General features: G+C 58.1%; 8 protein-coding genes across 8 annotated transcripts; all 8 read left to right on the forward strand.

Moving 5' to 3' along the window:
* Positions 1-226: 226 nt before the first annotated feature.
* Positions 227-1825, forward strand: SLS55_003489 (uncharacterized protein; the record flags this gene model as incomplete). The annotated part of the gene is made up of 1 exon (XM_066774964.1): positions 227-1825. One exon carries the CDS (start codon positions 227-229, stop codon positions 1823-1825), a length of 1599 nt encoding a protein of 532 aa, XP_066635083.1.
* A 766-nt stretch (positions 1826-2591) lies between these two features.
* SLS55_003490 (uncharacterized protein) lies at positions 2592-4334 on the forward strand (the record flags this gene model as incomplete). Its single annotated transcript, XM_066774965.1, has 1 exon — positions 2592-4334. One exon carries the CDS (start codon positions 2592-2594, stop codon positions 4332-4334), a length of 1743 nt encoding a protein of 580 aa, XP_066635084.1.
* A 691-nt stretch (positions 4335-5025) lies between these two features.
* Positions 5026-7146, forward strand: SLS55_003491 (uncharacterized protein; the record flags this gene model as incomplete). The annotated part of the gene is made up of 1 exon (XM_066774966.1): positions 5026-7146. One exon carries the CDS (start codon positions 5026-5028, stop codon positions 7144-7146), a length of 2121 nt encoding a protein of 706 aa, XP_066635085.1.
* Positions 7147-7928: 782 nt separating this feature from the next.
* Positions 7929-11097, forward strand: SLS55_003492 (uncharacterized protein; the record flags this gene model as incomplete). The annotated part of the gene is made up of 4 exons (XM_066774967.1): positions 7929-8562; positions 8636-9442; positions 9501-10096; positions 10153-11097. The coding sequence occupies 4 exons, from the start codon at positions 7929-7931 to the stop codon at positions 11095-11097; spliced, it is 2982 nt and encodes a 993-aa protein (XP_066635086.1).
* A 1539-nt stretch (positions 11098-12636) lies between these two features.
* On the forward strand, positions 12637-14782 carry SLS55_003493 (uncharacterized protein; the record flags this gene model as incomplete). Its single annotated transcript, XM_066774968.1, has 2 exons — positions 12637-14490; positions 14561-14782. The coding sequence occupies 2 exons, from the start codon at positions 12637-12639 to the stop codon at positions 14780-14782; spliced, it is 2076 nt and encodes a 691-aa protein (XP_066635087.1).
* Positions 14783-15804: 1022 nt separating this feature from the next.
* Positions 15805-17916, forward strand: SLS55_003494 (uncharacterized protein; the record flags this gene model as incomplete). Its single annotated transcript, XM_066774969.1, has 1 exon — positions 15805-17916. One exon carries the CDS (start codon positions 15805-15807, stop codon positions 17914-17916), a length of 2112 nt encoding a protein of 703 aa, XP_066635088.1.
* An 855-nt stretch (positions 17917-18771) lies between these two features.
* Positions 18772-20365, forward strand: SLS55_003495 (uncharacterized protein; the record flags this gene model as incomplete). The annotated part of the gene is made up of 2 exons (XM_066774970.1): positions 18772-19422; positions 20312-20365. 2 exons carry the CDS (start codon positions 18772-18774, stop codon positions 20363-20365), a joined length of 705 nt encoding a protein of 234 aa, XP_066635089.1.
* A 1409-nt stretch (positions 20366-21774) lies between these two features.
* SLS55_003496 (uncharacterized protein) lies at positions 21775-22713 on the forward strand (the record flags this gene model as incomplete). The annotated part of the gene is made up of 2 exons (XM_066774971.1): positions 21775-21783; positions 21841-22713. The coding sequence occupies 2 exons, from the start codon at positions 21775-21777 to the stop codon at positions 22711-22713; spliced, it is 882 nt and encodes a 293-aa protein (XP_066635090.1).
* Between the last annotated feature and the right edge of the window lie 1748 nt (positions 22714-24461).

Here is a 24461-nt window from a genome sequence, read left to right on the forward strand (position 1 = left end):
TCCGAGCAACCTCTTTTCCACCCGTTTCCGACGCCCACCCAAGGCTGTACCAACCCGTTCGCGCCTCCAAAGCAAAGAAAGGACCAGTGCAACTTTGAAAACAGCTCGGAATACTGGTAGGCAACCCACTTACCTACCGCAATCATGCATCTTACCTTCAGATAGTACCGCCTCCTCATACTCACCCTCTCGTACCCACCCCCAGTCCATCGTGAACGACGACAGCATGTCGGACAAGCTCCCCAACAACCAGCTGAACAACAACCCCACCGCGAAAGTCATGAAAGGCGCCTTTTCCACCCCCACCAAGGGCGGCGGCCCTCCCGTCCCCATCGCAGCCCATCTGCTGGACGACGTCGTCATGGGCGGCACCACGCCGTACGCCCTGGCCAAGCGCCAGGAGCAGGAGATCAACCTCAAGCGTCCGCGTCCGACGGACAACGACGACGACCCCTTCTCAACTGGCATGATCACCGATGATTGGAACAAGCAGAACATCCAGAACAAGAGCATTCATGCTCCACTCGCCATTCGTACCAAGAACAGCAAGCCGCTTCCGGCGGCGGAGGAGACGACGTTCAAGAACAGCCCCGACGCCACTACCGAGGCCGACGTCTCGTCCGTGAACAACACCGCCTGCATCGACTTTGCGCGCTCCACGACGCCCACGGGCATTACGAACCCTGGCCATGCAAGCACCGTCCCGGCGTCCACGGCGCCTCCGCTCTTCAACCCGCAGGTTCCAAGTCACGCTCAGCAGCAGAAGAACAATGGAAACCAGGTTCACCCCTTCGATATCCCCAAGACGCTCAAGGCGGCCATCCCGCTTCGTCCCAGCGGCGCCGCCCGTGCCGCCAGTTCCCCGCAGTGCAGCAACGTCGTCTTCAAGACGAACAAGAACAAGAACAACAGCAACGACGCAACCGATGCTGCTTCTTCATCCGCCGCCGCCGCCGGCGCCCTCCGCATTGAGGCGCTGGAGTCGCAGCTGGCGCTCTCGGAGCGTGCCCAAGAGCTCGGCATGAACAAGATCCGTGAGCTCCTCGCGGAAGTCAAGGCGGCGAAGAACGCTCGCGCCGAGGCCGAGGCCGGCGCCGCGGCCGCCGTCGAGGCCGCGGTGCGCGAGAAGAACGACCTGCTCAAGCAGGCAGAGCAGCTGATCGCCATGGCGGATGAAAATGAGCGCGGGCTGTGGGGTGCCGTCCACAGGCGCGATGCGAAGGTGGCCAACCTGACTGCGGAGCTGGAGAGCCTGAAGAGCGAGAAGGCGAACGCGATTCCGGACGAGCTGAAGGCCCTGCGCGAGGAGAACGCCGCGCTGAAGAGGAAGGACGCCGAGGCCCGGGCCGCCGAGGAGAAGCGCGTTGCTGAGTTCGAGTCGATCAGGGACTACTGTATGGACCTGGAGAAGCAGGCGGCCGAGTCCGAGAAGCTTGCGGCCAAGGTGCACCAGCTCGGCCAGGAGCAGTTCGACCGCGCCGAGGCGCTGGAGGAGCTGTGCTACAAGGAGCGCGAGTCGAGGGACGAAGCGGTCAAGTGGGGCATGAAGTGGCAGAGGCTGGCCGAGAGGCGTAAGAACGAGCTGGCTGGCCGCCCTGTCGCCGCTGCCGGCAGTGGTAGTGGTGATGATGGTAGTAGTAGCGACGCTGCGACCCGCGTCAAGGAGAACGTCATTGACCGCATGTACAACACACTCCACGACATTATCGGAGAGGCTCGCAGCAACACCGAAGCTGTTCGCGCGCAGTTGGAGCAGTACGGATCGACTGGTGCTGCTCAGCCCCCGGGCTCGCAGATGCCGCCGGCCCCTGGATCTGAGGAGTAATCGGGACGTGTGCTTGACGGTTGGGTAATGATGTGGCGGAGAATTTGTTATGAGTGCATGGAGGCACAGCTGTGATTTCAACGTCTGTCCTCGCTCTTGTGCTCTGGGGAACGTGGAGTTCTTCATTCTTCACTCTTGTCACCTATTCAACTTGGTACTGGTTTCTCATCGCTCACAGTGTACTGCTTGGACTGCTGGTCCTGCATTTTGGATTTTGCTTGGGTTCTGGTGTTGATCGGATTGTAGATGGGATTGGATAGTTACGAGCACATTCAGGGTGCACAAAGATGGTTCCCTTTGGGGTCTAACATCTTAGCACCCGCTGAATTGGCATGGTCTGAGTAGACATTGTTAGAAAATAAGAAAATCTGACGAAATGCTGGCTGAAACCTGTACGTGCTGCGTTAGTCTTTCCCCAGTCAAAAGTGAGTTGAGACCCTGAGAACTACGCTATTGTAGTTCTGACTACGATCCACAACGTCAATCAACCATCTTAACACCGGTCAGTCAAAAGTTGTCCATCGACTTTGGACTGCTCGTCTGGCTTAGCGTGAGTTCGTCGATAGTGAACAGTCACTGTCCCCCTCCGTCTACTTAATCCCTCCGTCTCTTCTACAACCCTGCCTCTTCCTTTCCACCCCACTCATTCTGATCTGCAACCGAACGGTTTGGCCAGTCAACCCTACCAAGTCTTTCCCCTGCACCATTTGCAACCCATTCCGTTTCCACTCCAGACGGAACCACCCCCCAATCTGACATCCCGACAATGGCGAACGGTCACAGCGAAGTCCCTCAGGGATACAACCCTGATATGGTAAGCAACACTTCCCACCAAGATCGCGACCAGCCGTGGCTGACAGCGACCAAGAACGCCTCTTGCAACACCAACACCACGAGCGAGCCAGTCGCTCCCACCCACCCCGAAACCACCACGGCGGTCAACCCTGTCAAGAACAGTCACCCCGGCTCGGCTTTCACCAGTATGGGCTGTCACATCGGCTTCATGCTACTCGTCCTACTTGTCGCTGCCGGAATGATTACTTTCGACCTGGTTCATACCGCAAGCACGATGCTCTTCCGTGTCACCTACCAGATGGTCTCTCACCTGGGGTTCAACTTGGCCGCCAACGATGGCTATGCCGCCATCTGCGAGCCAGAAGAGCATGCACCCACCGTTTCCGGTCCAGTCTGGGGCGAGATCTGCGGCTATATCGAGAAGGACGGCGAGGACTACGGCATGACCAACACCGTCCACGAGCAGAAGATGGAGGAGCTCCAGGAGGAACTCAAGGACGAGATTGACGAGCTCAAAACCGAAAATGACCAGCTCAAGGAGGAGGCCCGCGATGCACATGGCAGGGCCGACGCGCTGACTTACAAGCACTACAAGCTCTCTCGCACTCACTACGCCGCCGAAGACAGATTGGCTGAGGAGAAGGAGCGCACCAAGTGCCTCAATGAGGCCTTGTCCACGGCCCAATCCACGATCTCAGAGAAGGAGAGCGAGGTCAACTCCCTGAAGCAGGTCTTGGACTTCCAGATGGCTCAGAACGCCCACCTCAACCAGGAGCTCGGCGCCCTCCGCACCGTCAAAGATCAACTTGACGAGGAGAAGCGCCAGAACAGGGACTACGACGAAATCATGGCCGGGGCCTACGCCAAGATGTCAGCGAAGGAGAGCGAGCTGAACACCCTGCAGCAGCTCCTGGCCAACCAGCTGTCCGAGAACGCCCACCTTCACCAGCAGCTCGGCTCCCTTCAGAACCAGAGCCTGGACCAAGTCCGCGCCGAGAGGGAGTTCCACCGCATGCGCTGCGAGCAAGCCGTCTCCGACGCCGACCGCCACGTCCGCACCGCCTGCGAGCAGGCCGTCCGGGAAGAGCGCGACCGCGCCGCGGAGGAGCACGCCGAGCTCATCGACGCCGGCCAGCGGCTCGCCCACATGGTCGCCCGGGAGCAGCGCGAGGCGCAGCAGGCGCATGCCACCAAACACGAGGCGCTCGCCATGGCTTCTTCCTACGTGGACGCCCTCGACGCCGCCATGGCCGAGCTCGACGACACCAAAGCGTCCCTGGCCGCCGCCGTCGAGAAGAAGGGCGGATGCGGATGCGCCGGTATCGAGCACGCCCACGAGCGGGATCAGCAAGAAGCCGAGCGCCGCCGCGGCCTGATCGTCGCGATCGAGGCGTCCGGCGCGCGCGTCGAGGACCTGGAGATCGGATTCGACGACAAGCGCGACAGCGAAACCGACGACGACGCCTCGACCCAGGAGGGCGAGACGGCGCCCGAGGAGCACTTCGGCGGCAGTTTCTACGGCTCCGACATGCTATCCGAGAACGCGACATCCTCGTCCGAGTCGGGTGGTGGTGAGAATAGCTCGATCAGGGCTTCGTCCGAGATGGACAGCGAGGACACCGACCCCACCACAGTGAGTCTCTTCCAGATGGGAGATTTCATGGCTGAGGTCAAGCCGGAAGCGACGTCTGCTCAAATGGAGAACGACCCGTGAGCCCAGCATGAGATCAAGAGAGACTTTCACCACAACCAATGACTGACGAATAGTCTGAGGCGAAAACGGTGCAAAATATGGGGAGGAGACTGATGGAGTTCATTGCCTTATTGAGATTGACACTGGCTTTGTCCCTTTCCTCTTTCTTGTTCCTCATTCTTCCTGTTTGGTTTTTCGAGACCACTAGATTGTTCATCCCCTTCCTGTCTCCTCCCATTTCCTCTTTTTTGCTTCTTCAAAAACAACAGATTGCTTCTTGTTTCTTTGTCTTTGAAAGCCAGCGTTTTCACAAACAGTTGTATAGTTCCGTGCGGTATCGGATGCGCGCACTTCTTTTCATACAGTCCCAAGTAGCTTACTCAATATGGTAAGCGTGGTTATAGATTTATCTCACAATTCTATCATGCGTAAACTATTGTGTGTACATTGATTCCCTGTCGATGAAGCGCTTACAACAAACTCCGGGTGACCATTTTTGCCAGATTACATGCCGGGAATATTCCAGAAGCTGGTCATTACACGCACCTTCCCACCTAGACGCAGCGCAATCAAGGGTCGGGTGGTCAGGGTGACTCGTCACTAACGTTGTCTTGGCACTCACAGCCCATCCATAAAAGCATTTCTACCCGTCTTCCGCTCCTCCTCCTTTGCCTCTTCTTTCACCTCTCCACCCCCGTGGGTTTGCAACAAGATGGATGCGAACAACCACCAGCAAGCCCAGCCCGGCGCACCCTATTACGGTATGACGCAGGGCGGTCCTGAGGGTAGCCAGACACAGGAGCCGCTGGATGCTAAAGTCGAGCAGCAACAGCAAGATATTCCTCAACCCCAGTGGCCGATGGTGAATCAGCCGACGTACAACCCGTATGCGTTCGGGGTTCCGCCTCACCTCCCGTCCCAGCCTCACCCCGAGCCGCAACAGGGCACCGGTGCTCCGCCTCACCCGTACGCTCCGTATGGCAACCAGCCCTACCCGCAGTACTTTGGCCCGCCGATGGGCTTCGGAGGTTATCCTCACAGCTTTGCGCCCCAGCCGCCCCAGCAACAGCAGCATGACGCCCGGGCGCACTCTCAACCCGCGCAGGAGCAGTTCCAGAACACTCCGCTGCCGGCTTTCGAAGCTAGCCATCCTCAGTTCCATCCGGGCGCTCCGCCACAATTCCAGGCTGGGCAGCACCAACAATTCCAGCAGAATGTCCCGTACCCGGGATATCCTCCGCCGCAGTTCAATGCCGGCTGGAATATGCCGCCCAGCTACTATCATCAACCTTTTCACTTTGGCCAGATTCAAGCCGGCGGCGGCGGCGGAGGCGGCCAAGCAGGCACTCCAGACCCGTTGCCACACGGAGTCCAACACAGCACTGCCCCGGTTGCCGCCGCCGCCCATCCAAGTCATGCAGGCAATCCGGCCGCCGCTCAGCACGCGCAGGCAACGGCCTCGTCTCCCGTCCAGCCGAAGTATCCCACCCCGCCCGCTGCCACCAGCCCAGCTGTCGGCTCCGGCACCGCCCAGTCTCCGCTCTACAGCCATCTGATGCCGGACGCGCCGTTACAGCAGCCTCAACGCGTCCCGCTCGCGCCCGCGCACGAACCTTCGACGACGACACCCAACGCGTCCGGCGCCGCCGCCGCCAGTGTCAGGACCAAGGGCAAGAACAAGGGCAAGAACAAGAACACCAAGACCGCCGCCGCCACCCGGCCCCGTCGCGCCGCGCGCTCACGCTCACTAGCCACCAATCAAGACGATGACGATAACAACAGCGATGCCAACAGCAGCGAGCAGCCACGCGCCCACACCCACGCCTACGGCCCCGCTACCGCCGCGAATGCCAACGAAGTCACCCTCAAGAGCATCCTCCCTCCGCCCTCGACCACCGCCACTACCACCGTCCCCACCACCTGGCCGCTCATCGCCAACCGACAGCAGCAGCAGCAGCAGCAGCAGCAGCAGCACATCGCCGGCACCTTCACCGCGCCCCCGGCGCCCTACGGCCCGGACGCGACGGAGGCCAGGTACCGCTGCACGGCGGAGACGGAGCGGGTGCACAAGGCTGCGCTGGAAAAGAGCCGTGACAATGGTGTGCAAGAGACGGCGGCGGCGATCAACGTGCACGACGTGAAGCATCCTCAGATGTGCGCCGAGTGCAAGACCAAGAAGAAGAAGAACTGCGACAGGCGGTGGCCGTGCGGGAACTGCTGCCGGCTCAACCGCCCGTGGGGGGATTGCCGGTATGCGGATTCGGGCGGGCTGCTGGCGTCGGAGAGTGAGGATGAGGGTAAGGGCGATGAGGGACGGAGCCGGAGCCGGACCGGTGGTAGTATGGCCGCCGGTGGGCAAGATGATGGTCAAGCTGCGCCTCATGCGGGAGATGTCGAGATGCGGGATCCTTCCGCTACCCCAGGCGGCGACGATGGTTTGGATGACCTGTTCGGTTCGTCGGGAGGACAGCAGCAGCATGCTGACGGCAACAACGACATGGCAGACGTCTCGCGAACCGCTGGCACCCAGGCTCCCGCGAGCCAGGCCACGGGTGGCGGCGTCGCTTCGCTCGACCCGGCTCTCAGTCTCGCCGCCGCTGGCTCTGCCGCCACCTACCCCGACAGCAGCGCATTGGGCAACAACATTGATCAGGGAAACAACCAGCAAGAGCAGCAGTCAGAGCGATACTTGTCGCCGCAGGATGATCGCACGTTCGGGCCGGATGGACCGATTACGCTGGGTCAGCTGGCGGCGGAGGAGGGACAGCAGGCCGCAACTTCGCCGCCGCTCTTGAGCCAGTACGTTGACGAGTTGAGCAGGTTCTCGAAGTGAGGTCATGGGTCATAGTTGGGGTTTGATTTGGCCGTGTTTCTTTGAGCGAATTGCCTGCCGTTGGGATGAGCGGTTTGGTGCTGCTTCACTTGGGATTTTCTCTGCATAGCGACGGGATTCTGGCAGTTTGGTGAGACTTCTACAGTACTCTCAGCAAACGAAAATAAATGAGTGGAAAAGAGACATTAGCAATGGGAAGGATTTCGCCATAGAACGAGCGAAGTAATGAGGTTCAGGTTGGGTGGGGTTAGCTTAGCGGCGCCTGCCTATCGAGGCTAGCTCGCTCACATCCCTGCAACGACCTCACCATAGTAAATTCATTTCCAAAATCTTGAGACCTCATCGCTGCACTCCCTGACTACAAGAAATCAAGGTACACTACATGACATAGTTGTCTATAATGGTTGGGCTTGCTGCCAAAATTGATTCCGCCAAAGAAAGGTCCCATAGCGCCGGCAAACGAGGTTTGGACAAATCTCTCACGTTGACACCAAACGAACTTCAGATCTCTGCAGCACCAAAGTCTCCGGCTCACCTAAAGCGCCATCTTGAGAGGCCCGTGCACTTTCTGGCTTGGTGGCGAATGACTAGCGCCGTCGACCAATCACATGCCGCGGTTTCTCCAGACATACAGCCCACAACCCTTCCAGTAGCTCTCTTCCCTCTTCATCTTCTTTGCTGACAACCGCCAAAGTATTGTTCTTGGCCCAAACTTCACAATCATCAACACAGCTGCGTCCTTTCTGTCAAGAAGTTCAAGCCCTGCTCAAGTCAAGCCCAGCATGGATTCGGCAAACGGATCGCCCTCCATACCGGGTTTGACCCTCCAGCCCGACGACTCAAACGCACAGCTAAATGTGCAGCCAAGCGTCCAGGCAGACTCCCATCCAAGCGAAGATCAGGAAGCTAACCATGCCGGCACTTCGGCGCTTGACGAATCCGCCGACAAGCATTCTACCGCGGACCAGCAAGCTGCTCCCGCTCCCAAAGTGGCAATAGACCCCCAAACCACCACGATCACGGACAAACAAACCGTCCCCATTCCCGCTACCGCGACAGACCACCAGAAAAGGCAAACTTCCGAGTCAGCACTACAAGCCCTTCGTCGTTCGAAGTCCTCCGCCACCCCAGAGTCCGACAGCACATTTGAGGAGCCCAGCGAGTCCGATGTCGAGCAAGTCGTTGTCCCCCGCCGCTGTCTGCACTGCAAGATCGTGAAGAAGGGCTGCACGGGCGAGAAGCCGTGCTCTGGCTGCATAAAGGCGAAGCTGTCGGCCGAGGAGTGTGTGACGGACGACGAGTACCGCACGGCGCAGCGGAGGAGGAATTTGACGGATAAGAAGGAAAAGCCCAGCAAGAAGGAGAATTCCGGCAGGAAGTCGAAGAGGGCCAAGCGGCAGAGCAGTGTCGGCGCTGGTAAGTCTGCCCACGAGAGCTGCAAGAGGAAGAGTCTGTGTTGCTACTAACGTTTTTGTGTCACTTTGAAAAGCTGCGAAGCGGAGCAAGTCCCCGAAGAAGAAATCGGGCGCGGCTGGTAGGGCTGCGGAGGAGGAGGTGGCAAGTGCGGCGGCGCACGCTAACGACGGGCCTGCGTCCACCGCGCAGACAACGACCGCGACACACCACACCATCCTGCGCGCTGAACGAAACATCCCTCGGAACTTTCTTCGGTCTTTCTCAGCTGCCATGTCGTCCGAATCATCACCGCCGCCGAGCAGTCCGTCCCCGGTAGCACTTGTGGGTGCCGGCGCCACGCACAACAATGGACTGACGAAGCCGGCCGGCGACGCCATGTCAGTGACTGAGCGCAACGCGAGTGAGGCCGTCCAGGCTTCGCAAGCCCCGCATCCTGCGGTTTCTCACGCAACAACTCAAGTCCCACTTCCGGCGTCTCACGCGACGTCCACAACCCACAACAGCTACAATGTCGGTACTCAGATCCCGGGACTCGGGTCTCATGCAAACCCCGCACTTCCCATCCACTCGCGCCAGACCACCATGGACCTCATGAGCTCTATGCCTTCCACGCCGTCGCAGAATGACTTGCAAAGTGCCAACATCGCGGCCAACACCGCCCCCAAGAGCGGCTCTGCGGCACCGGCCAAGACGCCGCGCAAGAGGAACACTACAAAATCGCCTGCGCCTCGAGTTCCGAAGGAGAAGAAGACGCCCGCGCCCAAGAAGAACAAGGATGAGAACGGAGACGGATCGGAAAAGAAGACCAAGACGCCTCGAAAGCGTGGCAAGAAGGCCGAGCCGAAGGGTAGCGGACCCAACAACGCGACGCCCGTTCAAGGTAAGTTCCATTGAATCGTTGTTCATGAAAAATGTTGGCCACTGACATGACATGTCAGGCTCAGCCCTTCGCAACGAGGTGCTCCCCGAAGACGAAACCAACAAGAACGGTGCAAACGCAGCTTCAACGGAACAGCACATCACTGCTACACAGGCGCAGATCTTCGGAGGCAACGGCCAAAGTCCGGCTTCGTTCATCCCCAGCCAGCACGCCACGGGTTTCTTTCCCGGCAGCCATTTTCTCGATAACATCAAGCTCAATACTTTGATTCCACCTGGCGCCACCCATGTTCCGAGTCCGAGCGAATTCGCTGCACAGCAGCAGATGGCCAGCAGTTTCCCGAACAATCCATACACTGCATCCGTGGAGATGGGTGGCCTCACGACGGCTACCCCGACTTTCAACTACCCCGCCGTTCCCGGTGGCTCCCGTCACAATCTCGAGAGAGACATGCAGAACCCCGAGCTTCATGAGCAGTCGGCTCACATCAGTCCGCCTCCCGGCACGAACGCCAATTTGAAGTCATACTTTGAGATCGACGCGGAACCCTCTCCGAACGGCGGTGAGAAGCCTTCGTACTTTGCGACGCCGAGACGGTCCAGCAATACTCCTACGGATTTCGCGGACGCGGTCCGCGCCCACCCTCCGCTCACTGTAAGTCCAACCACCTGGCCGCCTTGCCAACACTCTCTAACGCACTTTACCAGCAGGACATGCAAATTCCGCAGTACCCTTTCGGCCGCCGTGGTGCTCCCACGACTAATGGTACCGACAAGAACAGCGGTGACGCCGAGCGTAGCTCACAAGAAATGAATGTCCGCCCAAGCGCCCCGTCCTCGGAGACCCATGCCACAGCCCAGGCCACTTCCGAGCAGATGGACATCTCGCCCAACGCAGATGGCCAAGGCAGCATCGTTCCAAGCAAGCGCCCGCACCCGCCATCCACCAGCAGCAGTACAGCGGATGCCATGAAGCGCCCGCGCACCTCCGGGCCGGAGCTGATCCAGCCAGGCGCAGCCAACACGACCACCACGCCCAGCGCGCAGTCTCCACACCGCGGCAACGACTCCAACAACGAGCACACCAACAGCCATCTGCATCCCGCCCTCGACGCCGCCCCAGCCGCCCCAGCCGCCTTCCCCGCGGCGCCGACGGCCTGGCACCCGTCCTCGCAGCAGACACCCACCACGCACCTCCTCGCGCAATTCGTCGCCATCGCCGACCGCATCCGCCGCGAGTACGACTCCGGCATGAACCCCCCTCCTCCTACTCCCGTTGCTCCTCCCGCCGTCCCAGCCCCCCAACCCGCAGCAGTCCAACCACCCCCACAACCCCAACCCTTCACGCCCCACGAACTCCGCGCCATCGCCGCCTACCCTCCTGGCGTCTCATCCTCGACTTACGCGCGCCTCACGCCGGCCGAAGCGATGGGTGCGGAGATGGAGCGGTACTTGATGTGGTACGAGGACCGGTTCGGCGGCGATGTCGATGTTGGCGACAACCGAGAGAGGCTGAGTCAGACGCCGTACGATGTCGTGCCGCCCGGCCATCCGTGGGCAAGGCTGAGGCTGGATGCTGGCATGCCGGCGGTGTGGCGGGTCGCGATGAGGCCCGGGTTGGGGTGGCCGGTTGGGGGGAGGAGGGGGGCGCCTTGATTGAGATTCTGGTTGTGGTGGGGTGTAGTGTGGTTGTTGGTGCGCGCGGTCGATGGTGATGATGAAGGTATGGGATTGGCGTAGGAGAGAGAGAGGGATGGTAGGCACGAGGCTCTCTTTGCTTTGTGGAAACGTAGATGGTGAGAGATAATGGTGGGTCGATTGGCTTATGAGCTTGCTCTTCCGTATGACGAAAGACTTGGGGGTTTCGCTGGATAGATAAACACGGCGGTGCGCATGGGGTAGTTTGATGGCACGCTTGGACAAAAGATACAAAAAAAATTTAAAGAAAGTTAAAACCCGATCACTGATGGAGGCTTGAGCCATGCCAGTAACCTCGTCTCTCACCCATTACCATTAGACATACTAAGAAAGCAACAAGTGGTGATGAGAGAGCTTAAGATACTGTGTACGATCATCCTGTGCTGCTCTCCCATGACGCCTACCTCTGGAGCTGACTTTGAACTGTTTGCGGATGATCAAGGCATGTTTGCCGCCATCCTCAGCTACGATTTTTCCTGGGACTTACAAACATCCGATCTGACCTTCTCATTCCATATTTGCGTCCGACATTATATTTAACTACCTATATAAACACGATGATGCGGCAGACGCGGGTGGGCAATTTCTTCTACCACCCGCTGAGACATTGCCGCTTTTTACAGTTCAAACTGTTCTGCCGACACCATTCACAGTAGGGCAGCATCTCATCTGCTCCGATCAGCCACCAGAAGACGCAAAAAAGGTTGGAAGATCCCGTCCGCCTCCAGTCCCAAGGGAGAGCCAGGGCCTCGATTCCCCCGCCCATGCATCCAGTTCGAATCCCATACGGGGCAGCAGCACCCCATCTTTCAACCACCCCATTTACTAGACCAAAAAAGAAAATGGCAAAAACTATAGTTATTGGCTATAGAAAACTCGCCGAGGGTTTTTTTACGCTTCTCTTATTAGTTTTGCACATCCGCTATCATCGATCAAGGTTAGCCAGTTCTTTCGGGGTTCAAATCTTAGTACTTACCACTGCGCCACGAGGACGAGTGATCTTGTTGTATACCCGTGGGTACTAATTCCGACTGACAGCAACAGTTATATACCCAACGCTTACTCTCCGCTCCATCTGCAAGTGAAGCAGCTGCTGAACAGGCAAAAGCTTCGCCCGTTCCTACCCATACCGGGCTCACTCACCCGCTGAGCAGCCTCGAGGGAGCCCGCGGTCTTGACGATTCCCGCCGCTTCGACGCTCTTCCAAAGTAGTAGCCCTAAAGAGCCTCACTGCGACGCGACGCGACGCGCAGCCCGCCGCGCGCCCGCCCGCCCGCCGACCGCTCCCGCGTACTTACTCTCTCACGTGTTGCGCGCGCTCGCTCTCACTCCAAAACCCTACCACCCCGTCCGCGCTCATCCTTTTCCTTCAACACCAGCTTGTCATCCGCTCACCCGCCGACGACCGCAAACGCTCCGTCCAACACCACACTGCACCGCGAGAACAAGCAAGCAAACAAGCATACCCTTCCACCAACAACGAGAACAACAGCAACAATGGCTCCCCCCCGCGCCCGTATCGCCAAAGGCAAGCGCAAGGCCAACAAGCCGACCGGCGGCGACAACCAGAACGACAACGACCACAGCGCTGCCCCGTCCGCCTCGTCCTCATCCGGCGGCGGATCCTCCAACCTCACCGCAGCCCAGCAGCTCCTCCTCAATCCCGCCGCAAATATCCAGCCCAACGTCAATCCCGCTACTAACATCCAGCCCAACGTCAACATCAATCCCGCTGCTCACCACCACTCCCAGAACAGTAACAGCAACAACAGTGCCGGTGCCGGTGCCAACGCCAGTGCGGCCAACACCGATCCCAACACCGACCATGACCCCCGCACCTGCGGCTGCTGCAACCTCGCCGCCGACGCGGCCACGTACACGCCCGAGGAGCGCGACATGATGGCCGTCGTGGCGGCCAACATCCGCGCGCAGATGGTGGCGGCGGGCCGCATCACGGGCGACGAGGACACCCGGGCGATTGTCGAGAGGCAGGAAAGGGAGCGTGAAGAAGCTGCCACTTCCGCTACCGCTGCCGCTGCTTCGCGTGAGAGTGAGGGTGAGGGAGTTGACATTGTTGGTGATGAGACCGCCGCCACCGCCGCCGCGACCGCCGCCGCGACCGCCGCCGATTTTGGTGGTGGTGAGGCAAGCTCGGCGTCGGCTGAGAAAGATAATGTTGGCGAGACGGCTACGGCTACGGCTACGACTTCGACGACTGCCATGGAGGGAATTGTTCTTGCTGGAGATGCGGACCGTGGCGTGCAGCAGCAGGAGGGAGAGTCTGGCGGCGCTGTCAACGAGGGCCGCCCCATGCAGGAGTTTACCTTTGTCGACGAGGGACCCGCTCTGATGATGGAGTCCGTCACTGTCGCTGAAGACGACCATCCCATGCAGGAGTCCGCCGCTGTCGCTGAAGATCTTATTCCCATGGAGGAGTCTGCCACTGTCAGCGAAGGCCGTCCCGTGGAAGAGTCCGGCGGTCTCGATGGGGGAATCCCTACCAGGGAGGAGCTTCTCGCTATTGTTGAGGCTTTGGGCCGCCATGCCAACCGCGGACCTCCCGACAACAACGCAGGTGAGGCCATGGTGCTCGACAAGCCTTCGGACGATGCCGGCAACGACAGCATGCTCAGAGATGGAAAAGGCAGCGAGCACAACAAGGACAAGAACAAGAACAGCAACGACAATGTCAGCAACAGCAATGAAGAGCGCATGGAAACGGAAAACGTCACGAGCGCCGCCGAACCCACACGTACTGACCAGCCGAGCGAGACGACGACAGCAGCCGTCCACGACAACGGCGCTCCCGACAACGAGAACGAGGTAAGTGCCAGTGCGAGAGAGCTCGAGAAATCCGCCAACAAGATCCAGGATGCGGCCAACAAGCTGCATGAGGTCGCCGACGCGTTCGACAAGGGCCCGGCCGCTGGTGTTGCCTTGGTCGAGCCCGACAACAGCAGCACCGACAACACTTCCGCCGCTCAAACCCCGGCCAGCGCTGAGAAGAAGAAGAAGAAGGCTCCCGCCGCCACGCCCGTCGCCAGGAACACGCGGTCGCGTGCTACCCGCAGCCGCTCGAGCGCTGCTGCTGCTGCGTCTGCTGCTGCTCCTGCGGCCAGTTCGTCCGCCACGACGACGACGACCGCCGCCGCCCCGGCGGCCCCCGAGATCGGCTACATGACAATCTTCCACATAGCCAACGAGCAGGAGCCGTTCGACGCTCGCATCTACTCGCTGCTGACACCCTCGGCGGCGCTCAGCTGCGAGCGCGAGCGTTACGCTGAGTGGTGGCGCCGCAGCCACGGGCACGTGGGCAAGCTGCCGCCGGCGACGCTGCCGGTGCCGAACGATGTAAGTGTGAAGAACGAGACCACACAACGAATTCCTCCGTTTTTTAGGGACGTGATAACACTCAATACAGCTCCAGGATCCCCGCGCCCGCTGGCGCCTGGACAAGCGCGTCGGCCGCGAATGGTCGGAGCAGGAGTGCGCGCCTGCCGGCGGCCCCGTCGGCACGGCCGAGAGCGTCGTCGAGCCGCTGCTGGACGCTCAGGGCAACCTCAGGCTGCCGGCGCCGTCGAAGGCGCAGCGCAAGAAGGGAGCCGGAAACGGCAAGGGCGGCGCCGGCGGCGTCGTCGGATAAGGGGACAATGCGCGGCTGGGGCTGGTCGGAAGCTCAAAGGCATTGTGGTGGCGTTGATGCGAACGTCGGGAATACAAAGGACTGGAACTGGGGTGGCGCTTCGTGAGGCGCTTTGAGTGTAGACAATGGATGATGGTTCTGGTCATGATGGGCTCGACCCTGATGAAATTGATTGTTTGCTGATTTCTGAATAACGGACTGGATGGTATTGTGGTTGACGTGAGTTGTGAGGTGAGGTGGTGCCAGGCGGAACGCAACCTTTCTCCGTCGCCGACTTCATTGCTGCCCGAGCACTCAGGCGGAAACTTTCCTTTTCTGGTAACCATCCACAATTGTGCAAATTTGCTTCAGAAAGAAAATTAATGGAGAAAACATTAAATTTCATCTGTCCACACGTAGACTCTTGAAAATTCTTTTTGCATGATCAGTTTGAGTAAACGTTCGGATCTAAATGTAAATTATGAATCTGTACGTACTTACAAACACGTCTAGACTTGTAATCCTACCAAGTATCTATTTTGCGACTTGCTGTAGTACGTTTAAGTAGTGATAGTAGTGGATATTTCGGTGGTTCGCGCCGCCTGAGGTGTGACTCCTTCCAAGATAGTAAGTGAAGGGCGAGAGATTTCGCCACTTGAGAGTGTGGAAGCAACTGCTCTGAGTATTTAACTGTAGCTCTCAGCGCAAGGTGTGCTAGAGCTACCTGGACCGCTCTTCTGCTTCCGCTTGAGACTATAGGGGTGGTTGAATCCAATATCTGGACGCAATTGTTTACATTTAAAACTGACGGTCACGTCCGTACATTGGATTCGACTGCCCACGTCGCAATTCTACTACGGCCGCCGGCAAATAGCCGTGAGCGCAGTGAGCGCAGCAATCGACGCCTGCAGAACTTTCGCGCTGTCCGGCGCCAAAAGCCCGCGACGCGCCAGCTGCCACAACACTGACCTCCACATCCTCTCCCACGCCAAGCCCGCAACAACACTTTCCACCACCGAAGAACACGCATGCGCACACGCGCGATGCCCAATCAACCACAGGGAAGATTTCCTGTCGCCGAAGCTCGCGCCTCGTCCTTTGTCAAGGCTTATCTCGAGGAACTGAATCAAACTCAAACGGTATCGTCTTCCGCTTTTGCTGAACCAACCCCGCTACCGACCAAGATGTCAGAAGGTCCACACACGACCGACGCTGGCCTGGGTATCACGACGTTAAGCTCCCCCGAGCCCGCCGCGCCCGCCGCTGTCGAACAGCAGCCGCAACAGCAGGTGCAGCCATCCGCCGTCTATGGTCAGTTGCGCATGACCACGCCAGCGATTACCGCACTCCGCAACACCACAGCATCGCCCGCTGTCCGCAGCGACACTCCATCCACGACATCGACATCCCGCGGCAATACAGCCTCACCCGCCTCCATCAGCGGCTACAGTGACAGCGACGGCAGCGACCACGTCATCCCGCTGGTCAACTTCAGCCACTACCTCACAGACCCTATCACGACCGCGCACGCGCTCCGCCGCGCAGAAATGCAGCCACACGAGCGGCTGTACGAGGACATCGCGCGCCTGCCCTCCAACACCAACAACGAGGCCCCAACCAGCTACACCACCCCTCCGGAGCGCGGCCCGCACCCTCAGGACATCACCTCCCACGTGCCATCGCAAACATACGTCAGCGAGCGCAACCTGCCCATCGGCCTGGGCATGCTCGAGCAACCGCTCTACATCCCCGCCTACGACGTCAGCCTGCAGGTGCTGCCGCTGCTACGCAACAAAACAAACAACACCGTCCAGACCGGTGCGCTGGGCCAGCCGCTGTACGACCTGCCGATCCTGCCGGACGCCATCTCGACGGCGGTCGAGGCGTGGCGGGTCGCCATGTGGCTGTGCTACGACGCGCGGGCGACGCTGCACGACGTGTCCGCGCGAATGAAGTTCATCAACACGCCCGAGGCTTTGGCCGCGGTCGAGAGGGACCTCGGGGCCAGGGTCGTGGAGTGGTGCGAGACGAACGCTGGAATGGTGTTTCACCGGCGCGCGGGCGAGAACCACTGCGGGGTCGGCGAGAGGGACGTCCGGCTGGTCGGGGAGCTGGGGATGGAGAGGGTGCGCAGGAATTGCGTGTGGGATATGTGGAGGGGCTGGGGGGCCGCGGCGGAGGATGCCGACGGCCGGCGCCGCTTGTTCGTGACGCAGCCCGGTGGCAATGAGTACGGCGCCATGTGGCCGGCCGCGGAGAGGATTGAGGGCGGCGTGCATGGGGTGAGGACGATGTGGGCGCTGTGGGAGTACGAGAGGAGGCAGGAGGAGGAGAGGCAGGCGGAGAAGAGGCGGGCGGGGGGGAGGACGACGGGCGTTATGTACCCCCAGCGGGCGCGTTTGGCGATGGAGGTGAGAGAGGAGTGGCTGTTGGGGGCAGATGTTCAGAGAGAGCGGCCGTCGGAGGCGGATGTGTTGGCCATGGGGGTTGGCGATGTGAAGTGGGTGCTGAAGCGGTGGAATGTTGTGCCCGCTGCCATGAGCCCGTCGACCGCTAGTGGCGATCACAGTTCGTATCAGCAGACTGCCAGTCCCGTCGGATTTCACAACCCTTACGCTCAGCCTGCGAAGAGTCCGAACCCAGGTCATGCAAGCATTGGAGGCTTGATCCAACAGCCTGGTGTGGCTGGAAACGTTGGAAGTGCCCAGTCCGCCTCTCAAGATGTCCTCCAGTCAGGTCCTCAGATCCCGACCAGTGCTTACTTCCAGCCGAGTTTCAGCAACATCCACCTTCCCAACACTGCGCAGCGCCAGCATCAACTCTACAACAGTCCAGCTCTTACAAGCACAGATTCTCAGGGCGATGCTAACTCTCCGAAGGAGAACCCAGCCGCAGTGCCTCAAGGAGCAGCCGCGCCGGCCGCGAGCCAGCAGCCGAGTAGCGTTTCTACTCCCTTGATGCAGCATGCCTCACCATCTACGACCAGCCCAGCCCCCGAGCTGTTGGCGTTCTACAGAGACCGGTACAGCCAGACCGACACTCAAGAGCTGGTGAAGGAGCATGCAGATGCGCCTCGCTCGCTGAAGGACATACTGTGGCACCTGATTCACGAACGACGTCACCAATTCTGGGAGAACGAGCGCTCAAAGTCCTAGCTATTGGCTGAGCACTCATTTCTCAAGTGGTACTGCACATCTTCATATTCTTGGGGAATTTGTTGTTTACGGGGGAAGTGTTGGAGAGATGGTCTGGCCGGAGAACGGGCTTGGATTTCTTGGCGTACACCCATCGGCTTTCAACTCCACACACTCCCCCACACAGAGGTAGTTCCTAGCGTCATTGTTCCAGTAGGGCATTGAATGAGGTTAGACTATGCTTAATGCGGATGAATTATCCGTCGTACGTATCCGGCGATCGGCTTTCTTTGAAGTTGCGTGAAAGCTCAACGGCTTTGCCCAGACTACTCGGTAGGTATCTTTCACCCGAGTTGTGTTCATCTTCGGCCACATCAAAAAGAACAAAGATGAGAGTTCAAGAAAGAGAGATATGTGCGAGTGGTATATAGTGTCGAGCGTGTTAGGTCTTGTCTCATTGCTTCTTGGCGCCATTGCAATTATTCCATTCCGGATCAACTACGGCTTGATTGAAACGCAATGACTGACGGGTCTCAAAGTGGCTTTAGCGAGGGTGACTATGGTACCTCTGAAGGCGGTTTCACTGGAGAAGATATTCAGGAAAGTTCCTCGAATGATTTCGCGGAAAATCCACCCTCACAACCGCTGCAAGAGCAAGAAGAACTTCCCGATTACGGATTTCCATCCCCCCCGACAAATCCAATCCTATATACACCAGCGAAACCAGACGAGATCGAAAGGTACCTTGAATTAAACAAAAGTCCTCGTCAGCAGTCGCAGCCTCGGGATCAGGGTAGTGGTGATGGACAACAGTCAGTGCCAATTAGTCCAACTCCGCAATCACGACGATCCGTCCCACTGCAATTATCCGGTGCGATGAATGCACCACAAGGTCTAAACAGCAGTCCAGTTGAGGAGCGGGAGGGAAATGACGGCGCATCAAATGATGACTACGCCGAAGGCGGTGATGAGGAGGAAAACGGTGACAACGAAGAGGATGATGTCGAGGGACGTCAAGCAGTGGATGCAGAGCGGAAAAAGGCCGAGTTCCAGGACGAATCGAAACGCGTCAATTACTGGATCGCGAATGTGGGATGGCTCGATCCCAACAATGTGCCGCAGGAAGTCAGAGACGGCGCAATGTCAGAAGCCGATTTCGACCAACGTTACGGAGTCGAGCTTCCGCACCACAGGCTCGCACTCGACATCCCGACCCCAAGTGGTCAACAGCCGATTGATCCTTCTCAGGGCAGGGTCGACGGCAGATATTTGGAACCGCCCGCTCGAGACGAGAATAATGCTGAGGACTATGAGACTGAATACGTCGAAGGCCAGGACTACCTCGCCGAGGACAATCTTCCCACTCTGCTCGGTTATCTCGAACTTATACCTGCCTACGGAAACAAGAAGGACGGCAAGAACAAAAAAGAGCCCAGAAAGCAGCCGGAGAAGCTTAAAGACGATCGTGGGAATGTCATTGAGGGGCCCGGAGGCGCACTCGCGGACCTTCCCATCTTGCCACGACAGGTGTCCGGGGAGGTCGAAAGTTGGCGCGCCGCTGCGTGGATGGCCTACGACCCCCGCGTCACCGCGGCGGAGATAGAGAAGCGGATGGCCAAGAGCGCAAAGCGTGGTCGACTGGTCAAAAGAATAACAGACTGGAGAAGCCGAAAAGGGGGATTCATTACTAACCCGAGGGGGAGGGGACATAAGACGCCCCCACCCGCGGATTACATCCACTCGTCGCAACATGATGCCTTGGTCATAGACCGCCTTAACCCACTGCACATCTACAATGACTCTGAAGATGCGAATCATAGGCGAGACATGGCCAGGGATAGTATCTTTAGGAACACGGTTTGGCAACTGGTGGAGGACGACCACGGCAAGGTCACTGGTATGTCCCAGCCGAATCCGGGTAGGTACACCGGAGGACCACATCCTCTACCCAGGGTCTTTGACGAAAATGCTACACGAGCACGAAAAGCGGTTGCGAAGCGCGACCAGATTGAGGGGTATCGTTTGGCAAGCGGCACAAAAAGGGCTGGCTGGAACGAATGGATTCAAAACGAAGGCAAATACCTAAAAATCTGGCACGTCGACAGGAACACGGAGAAAAGAAAAGAAACGCAAAACCGCGTCAAATCCGAACAAAACTCTGCATTGCCCTCCGAGGCTGAAGGCGCGGCGGGCCCGGCACCTTCGTCAAAGAAAAAGGCTCAAGCCAAAAGCAAGACAAAAAAACAAAACAACGCAAGGGGAAAGCGAGGTGGAAGGGGAAGGGGAAGGGAACAAGCAAGTTCCGCCGCCCCCCGCACACCGGCTCAACCTCCTCACCAAAATCCCAATTTTGGATCATCGTATCCGCTAGGGGGTCTTGCTCCAAACCTCGCAATGCATGGCTCCGCTCCTACAGGTCAAGGTCATACTCAACAATTCTTTCCCCGACGAGACAGGCACGATGACCTGACGGGTGGCGCTGACGATGGATTGTTGGAGCCTGTGGACACGACGGCTGAGGAGCGGCAAGAACAACCGCCACTGCAAGAGCTGGAAATTGTCCTTCGGTACAACAACCAAACCCTTCCCGATGAGATACTGGATGCTTTGCTAACGCTAGAAAGAGGAGGGCTTCCTATAATTCGCGGTCCCCATACGGTGACCGATCAATTAAGAAACTGGTCGCTTCTGAGGGCAGCAGGAGCACAACCCGGAGGAGAGGCATCACGAACTGGAACACGCTCATCACAAGCCCAGGAAAGCGGACATTCTCAGGCCGGCCCCAGTCGGGGAGATGGGCCAAGTCCCCAGTTGGATGGATCCGAATCAACCACATTCGAGGAATATATACAGTCGGCTGTCAGGCTTGGCCAAGAAGCTCATGGGGACTTGAAATTGGTGAGCCAAGACTGGCGAAACGAGCTCCGCGTCTATATTACAGACAGCATGCAGAACGAGGTCCGCCGGTTCCATTCTGCCGTCCTTCTTTTGGTTGTTCTGCGTCTGCAGCACGGGACGTTGGACGTCGTTCCCGAATTCGACCATAATAGCATCGAGTCGATCCGAAGTTATGGAGGGCTCGGCGAGAATGCTGTCCGCCGCCGCGCAGATTTTGTAGACACTGTGGGAAGATACGCGGATAATTATTGGAGAACTCACCACAATAGCGACGGTCGGTTCTTCGCAACCAATCATGGCAGACGAACGCCATCGCACGCACCTGATCGCCCGCAACCACCCCGAGAATACAGGCGGCAATCTCGGACTCAGATTATCCCCTCACAGCAGCCAAGCCCTCACGTAACGCGTAGGAGCCCGCGAGGGGCGAGTGTACAACAGCATACGTATACGCCACAGCAATCCCAAGGAAGCAGGCGCCTCGCTTTAAACAACAACACGTTCAGCCGTCCCACCTCACATCAGCATCAGAGTCAATCGGAAACCACTCTGGCGCAGCATTATGCGCGAAACCAAGCCCAGAGGCCCGCCCTCGCTTACGATGCTGTTACTCAATACAATCATTATCGGGCCGCACGGGAAGCCGGAGAAGTCTTCGACCGCTCGCCTTCTCTACAACAACGCGCCATCAGGCATCCGTTCCTGCAAGACATTCAAGGCGTGGATATCCCACAGCTGCAAGACGGCCTGCAACAGGATCAGCAACCACAGCAGCAGCCGCTAAGTCGAGAGCAGAAGATACAGCAGCAAAAGCGGAAGCTGCAGCAGAATCAAAGAAATCGGGGGCTACCGCAACAACATCTGCAACAACCCAGTACGTTGCCGCACGCCCAACCAGCGGCCTCGACCGCCGCGCCGGCAGCACCAGTACCAGCACCAGCACCAGCAGCGAGGAGATTAGGCAACGGGAGGAGCGCTGCCATGGAAGAAGTCATGGCCAACAACAGGAGGAGCTCTTCCATCGACGATTTCATTACTAGGCCCCAGCCCGGCAACGACCAACGCACTAAGAACGCGAAAAGGAAGAGGCCGTCGCCGTCGCCGGAGCGGTCGAGAGACGACGACGACGACGATGACGACGACGGACATGCTAAGAAAAGGAGGAGGAGGAAGTCGCCGACGCCGCCGCGGATACCGCAGCGGAAGGACGACGACGACGATGATGATGATGATGATGGTAATGGCGATGGCGGCGAACGCGGTGAGGTATCGAAAAGGGGGAAGAAGCCGCCGCCGCCGCCGCGGCAGTCACGGCGACAACAGCAACAGCGGCCGGAGGAACTGGAGGAAGAGGAAGTGAGGGAGGAGGAAGTGGAGGTGGAGGACGAGGACGAGGAGGACGAGGAGGACGAGGAAGTGGAGGCGACGACTGAAGACAACGGAAAGCGTAGGGCTGACGGGAGTCGGAGTATGGCAGGGAAGACTTATACTGGCGTCGACGCCGGCGGTTCGACAGTGGACGCCGCTGGTGTTCGCCGCTCAAGGAGGGTAAAGACAATAGCGGAGGAGAAGAAGGAGAAAACGGCGGCGTCGAAGGCGAGGGCGACGGGCAAAGGCAATTCGCGAACCGCGGCCAAGGCACCACCACTATCGCCTGTAGAGGAGGAGCCGGAAGGAGATGGTAAACTCCAAACAAGGAACAAAAGAAAGGCTGATCAGATGGATCAAGGAGAGAAAACAGTGGCGCCGGCAAACAAGAAATCTGCTAAAAGAAAGGCACAACCTAAGGGAAAAGCTTCTGCTAAGCCAAAGACAACTACTCGAAGAAAAAATTCAGCACAACCGGCGACATCAAGGCAGACACGAAGTATGTCGCGAGATGAGGGAGCTGAGCCGGAAAAGAAGAAACGGAAGAGATAATCAAGGAGGATAGACGGTTGGAAAACTAAGAACGGTGACACTTAGATGGATGTAAGCGATTTGTTGGAGATAGAGGGGATTGGATGGGGGCCGAAGAGCTACTGTTGGAACAGAAAGCACAGCCGACTGCACTTGATGCAGAACTCGGTAACCTCCCTTATATTCCAACAGCTACATAACACTGGTTCAAGTTTTGTTGTCCCTGGATTTCATTTCTGTTTCCCATTTCCTCTTCTACTCTTATATCTGTGCTAGTAGTTTTAGTAAGGTTTGATTTTTGGACTGTTATAGTTCTTCGCTTGTTTGTTTCGTATCAGTGTGTCAGTTTCTTTATATCTTTACGATCTTTCTCTTAGAGTAGTAATCAATTTCGTCCTAAGTTTCTACCAACATGCAGATTGTTGCTGATTCTATGTAATCTTTTACATGCGTTTCCAGCTTACCTTATGTGACTACGGACAAACCTTCCCTTTAGTATGTTCAAAGTCTCTCTCGGTTTTTCGAAAGTGACGGGTATAATCAATGTTGCTTTGCAGTAGATATTCTATTGAACAAGTTGCTAACATCTGTTTGCAGGCGAAGTGACTTGAAAGCATTCTCCAGGCTCAGGCTCACATCCATGCCAAGACTGTACCGCCTTGCACATCTACCATTTCTACAGTTGACTCTACAGTTCCAGTCACCGACGGACAAAATCCGTCCATTGAAGCCAGACTTTCTCATTCAACCACAATGTCGTTTGCTATGGCCAAGTTGACAGGTAGCGGACTGTGAAAATGCTTTTCAAGCAGAGAAGCGAGCGACTTGGTGTGGCGAGGAGAACGCAGGTATCCTTCTCCCGCTTCGTTCATGCTCATATCATGCGCCGAAACATTCTGCAAACTTACAGCCAACCAGAGGGTATTGGTGCTAAGAACTCCAAGCGAAACATTTCCATAACCAGATGTGAGACAGGGATCCGCCTATCATGCGCGCATTTACCACCTTCCATATCCGGCTACAACTCCGCCGATAAACCGAGGGGACACAAGCGACCAAACCCCACCAAGAATCCGAGAAAGCGCTGGCGACTGGTCGCTCTCGATATTAACACGGATGATGCCATACGATACAGACGGTTTGGCGGGACGAGACTGGAGACAGACGGGAGTCGGTCACGCTATGGATGGAGAGAGCGAGGGCTGCTCTCAACAGTTTTGTCTCATGCCTCTGTCCTGCGAACCGGCACTCGCACGGACAGATGCCGTTGGCGCTGCTTAAGGCTCAGATCTCGTATACCAAGTGCTGTAGGATTCAGCTATAGATGCTATAAGCTTGTTTCGACCAGCACACGCAGGTACGCACCAACCCAACCGCCAACCACGGCTACTTATCGCGTCGGATCAGCCGACCCAACATCGACATGCAGGCATACGCGTCCCCACATGCCACCTTCCCAGCATGCCCGCACTCGGAGAAATAATCACCTTGCCCGCCATGCCGAATCCAGCAACTCTAGAGGCCCTTCCCCGGCCAACGGGCCCTTCAAGCACGCCAAGGACCGACGCCGAAAGCGAAGCTCTCCTCTCGCGGTCTCGGCGTCGGTTCTTGTCGAGGCTTGGATACTGATAAGCCTCCAAGGCGTGCTCGGCAACGGCGGACCTTAACGAAAGCACCCCACACGCGATACTCGTGCAGACTTCGATGCGCTTCCAGACACAATCAAGCCATGCCTACCGCTTCTTAGTACCTCTCGCAACTGGCCGGTC

This window comes from Diplodia seriata, assembly GCF_021436955.1.
Source record: "Diplodia seriata strain FDS-637 chromosome Unknown scaffold_3, whole genome shotgun sequence".
In the NCBI taxonomy this organism is placed as follows: Eukaryota; Fungi; Ascomycota; class Dothideomycetes; order Botryosphaeriales; family Botryosphaeriaceae; genus Diplodia; species Diplodia seriata.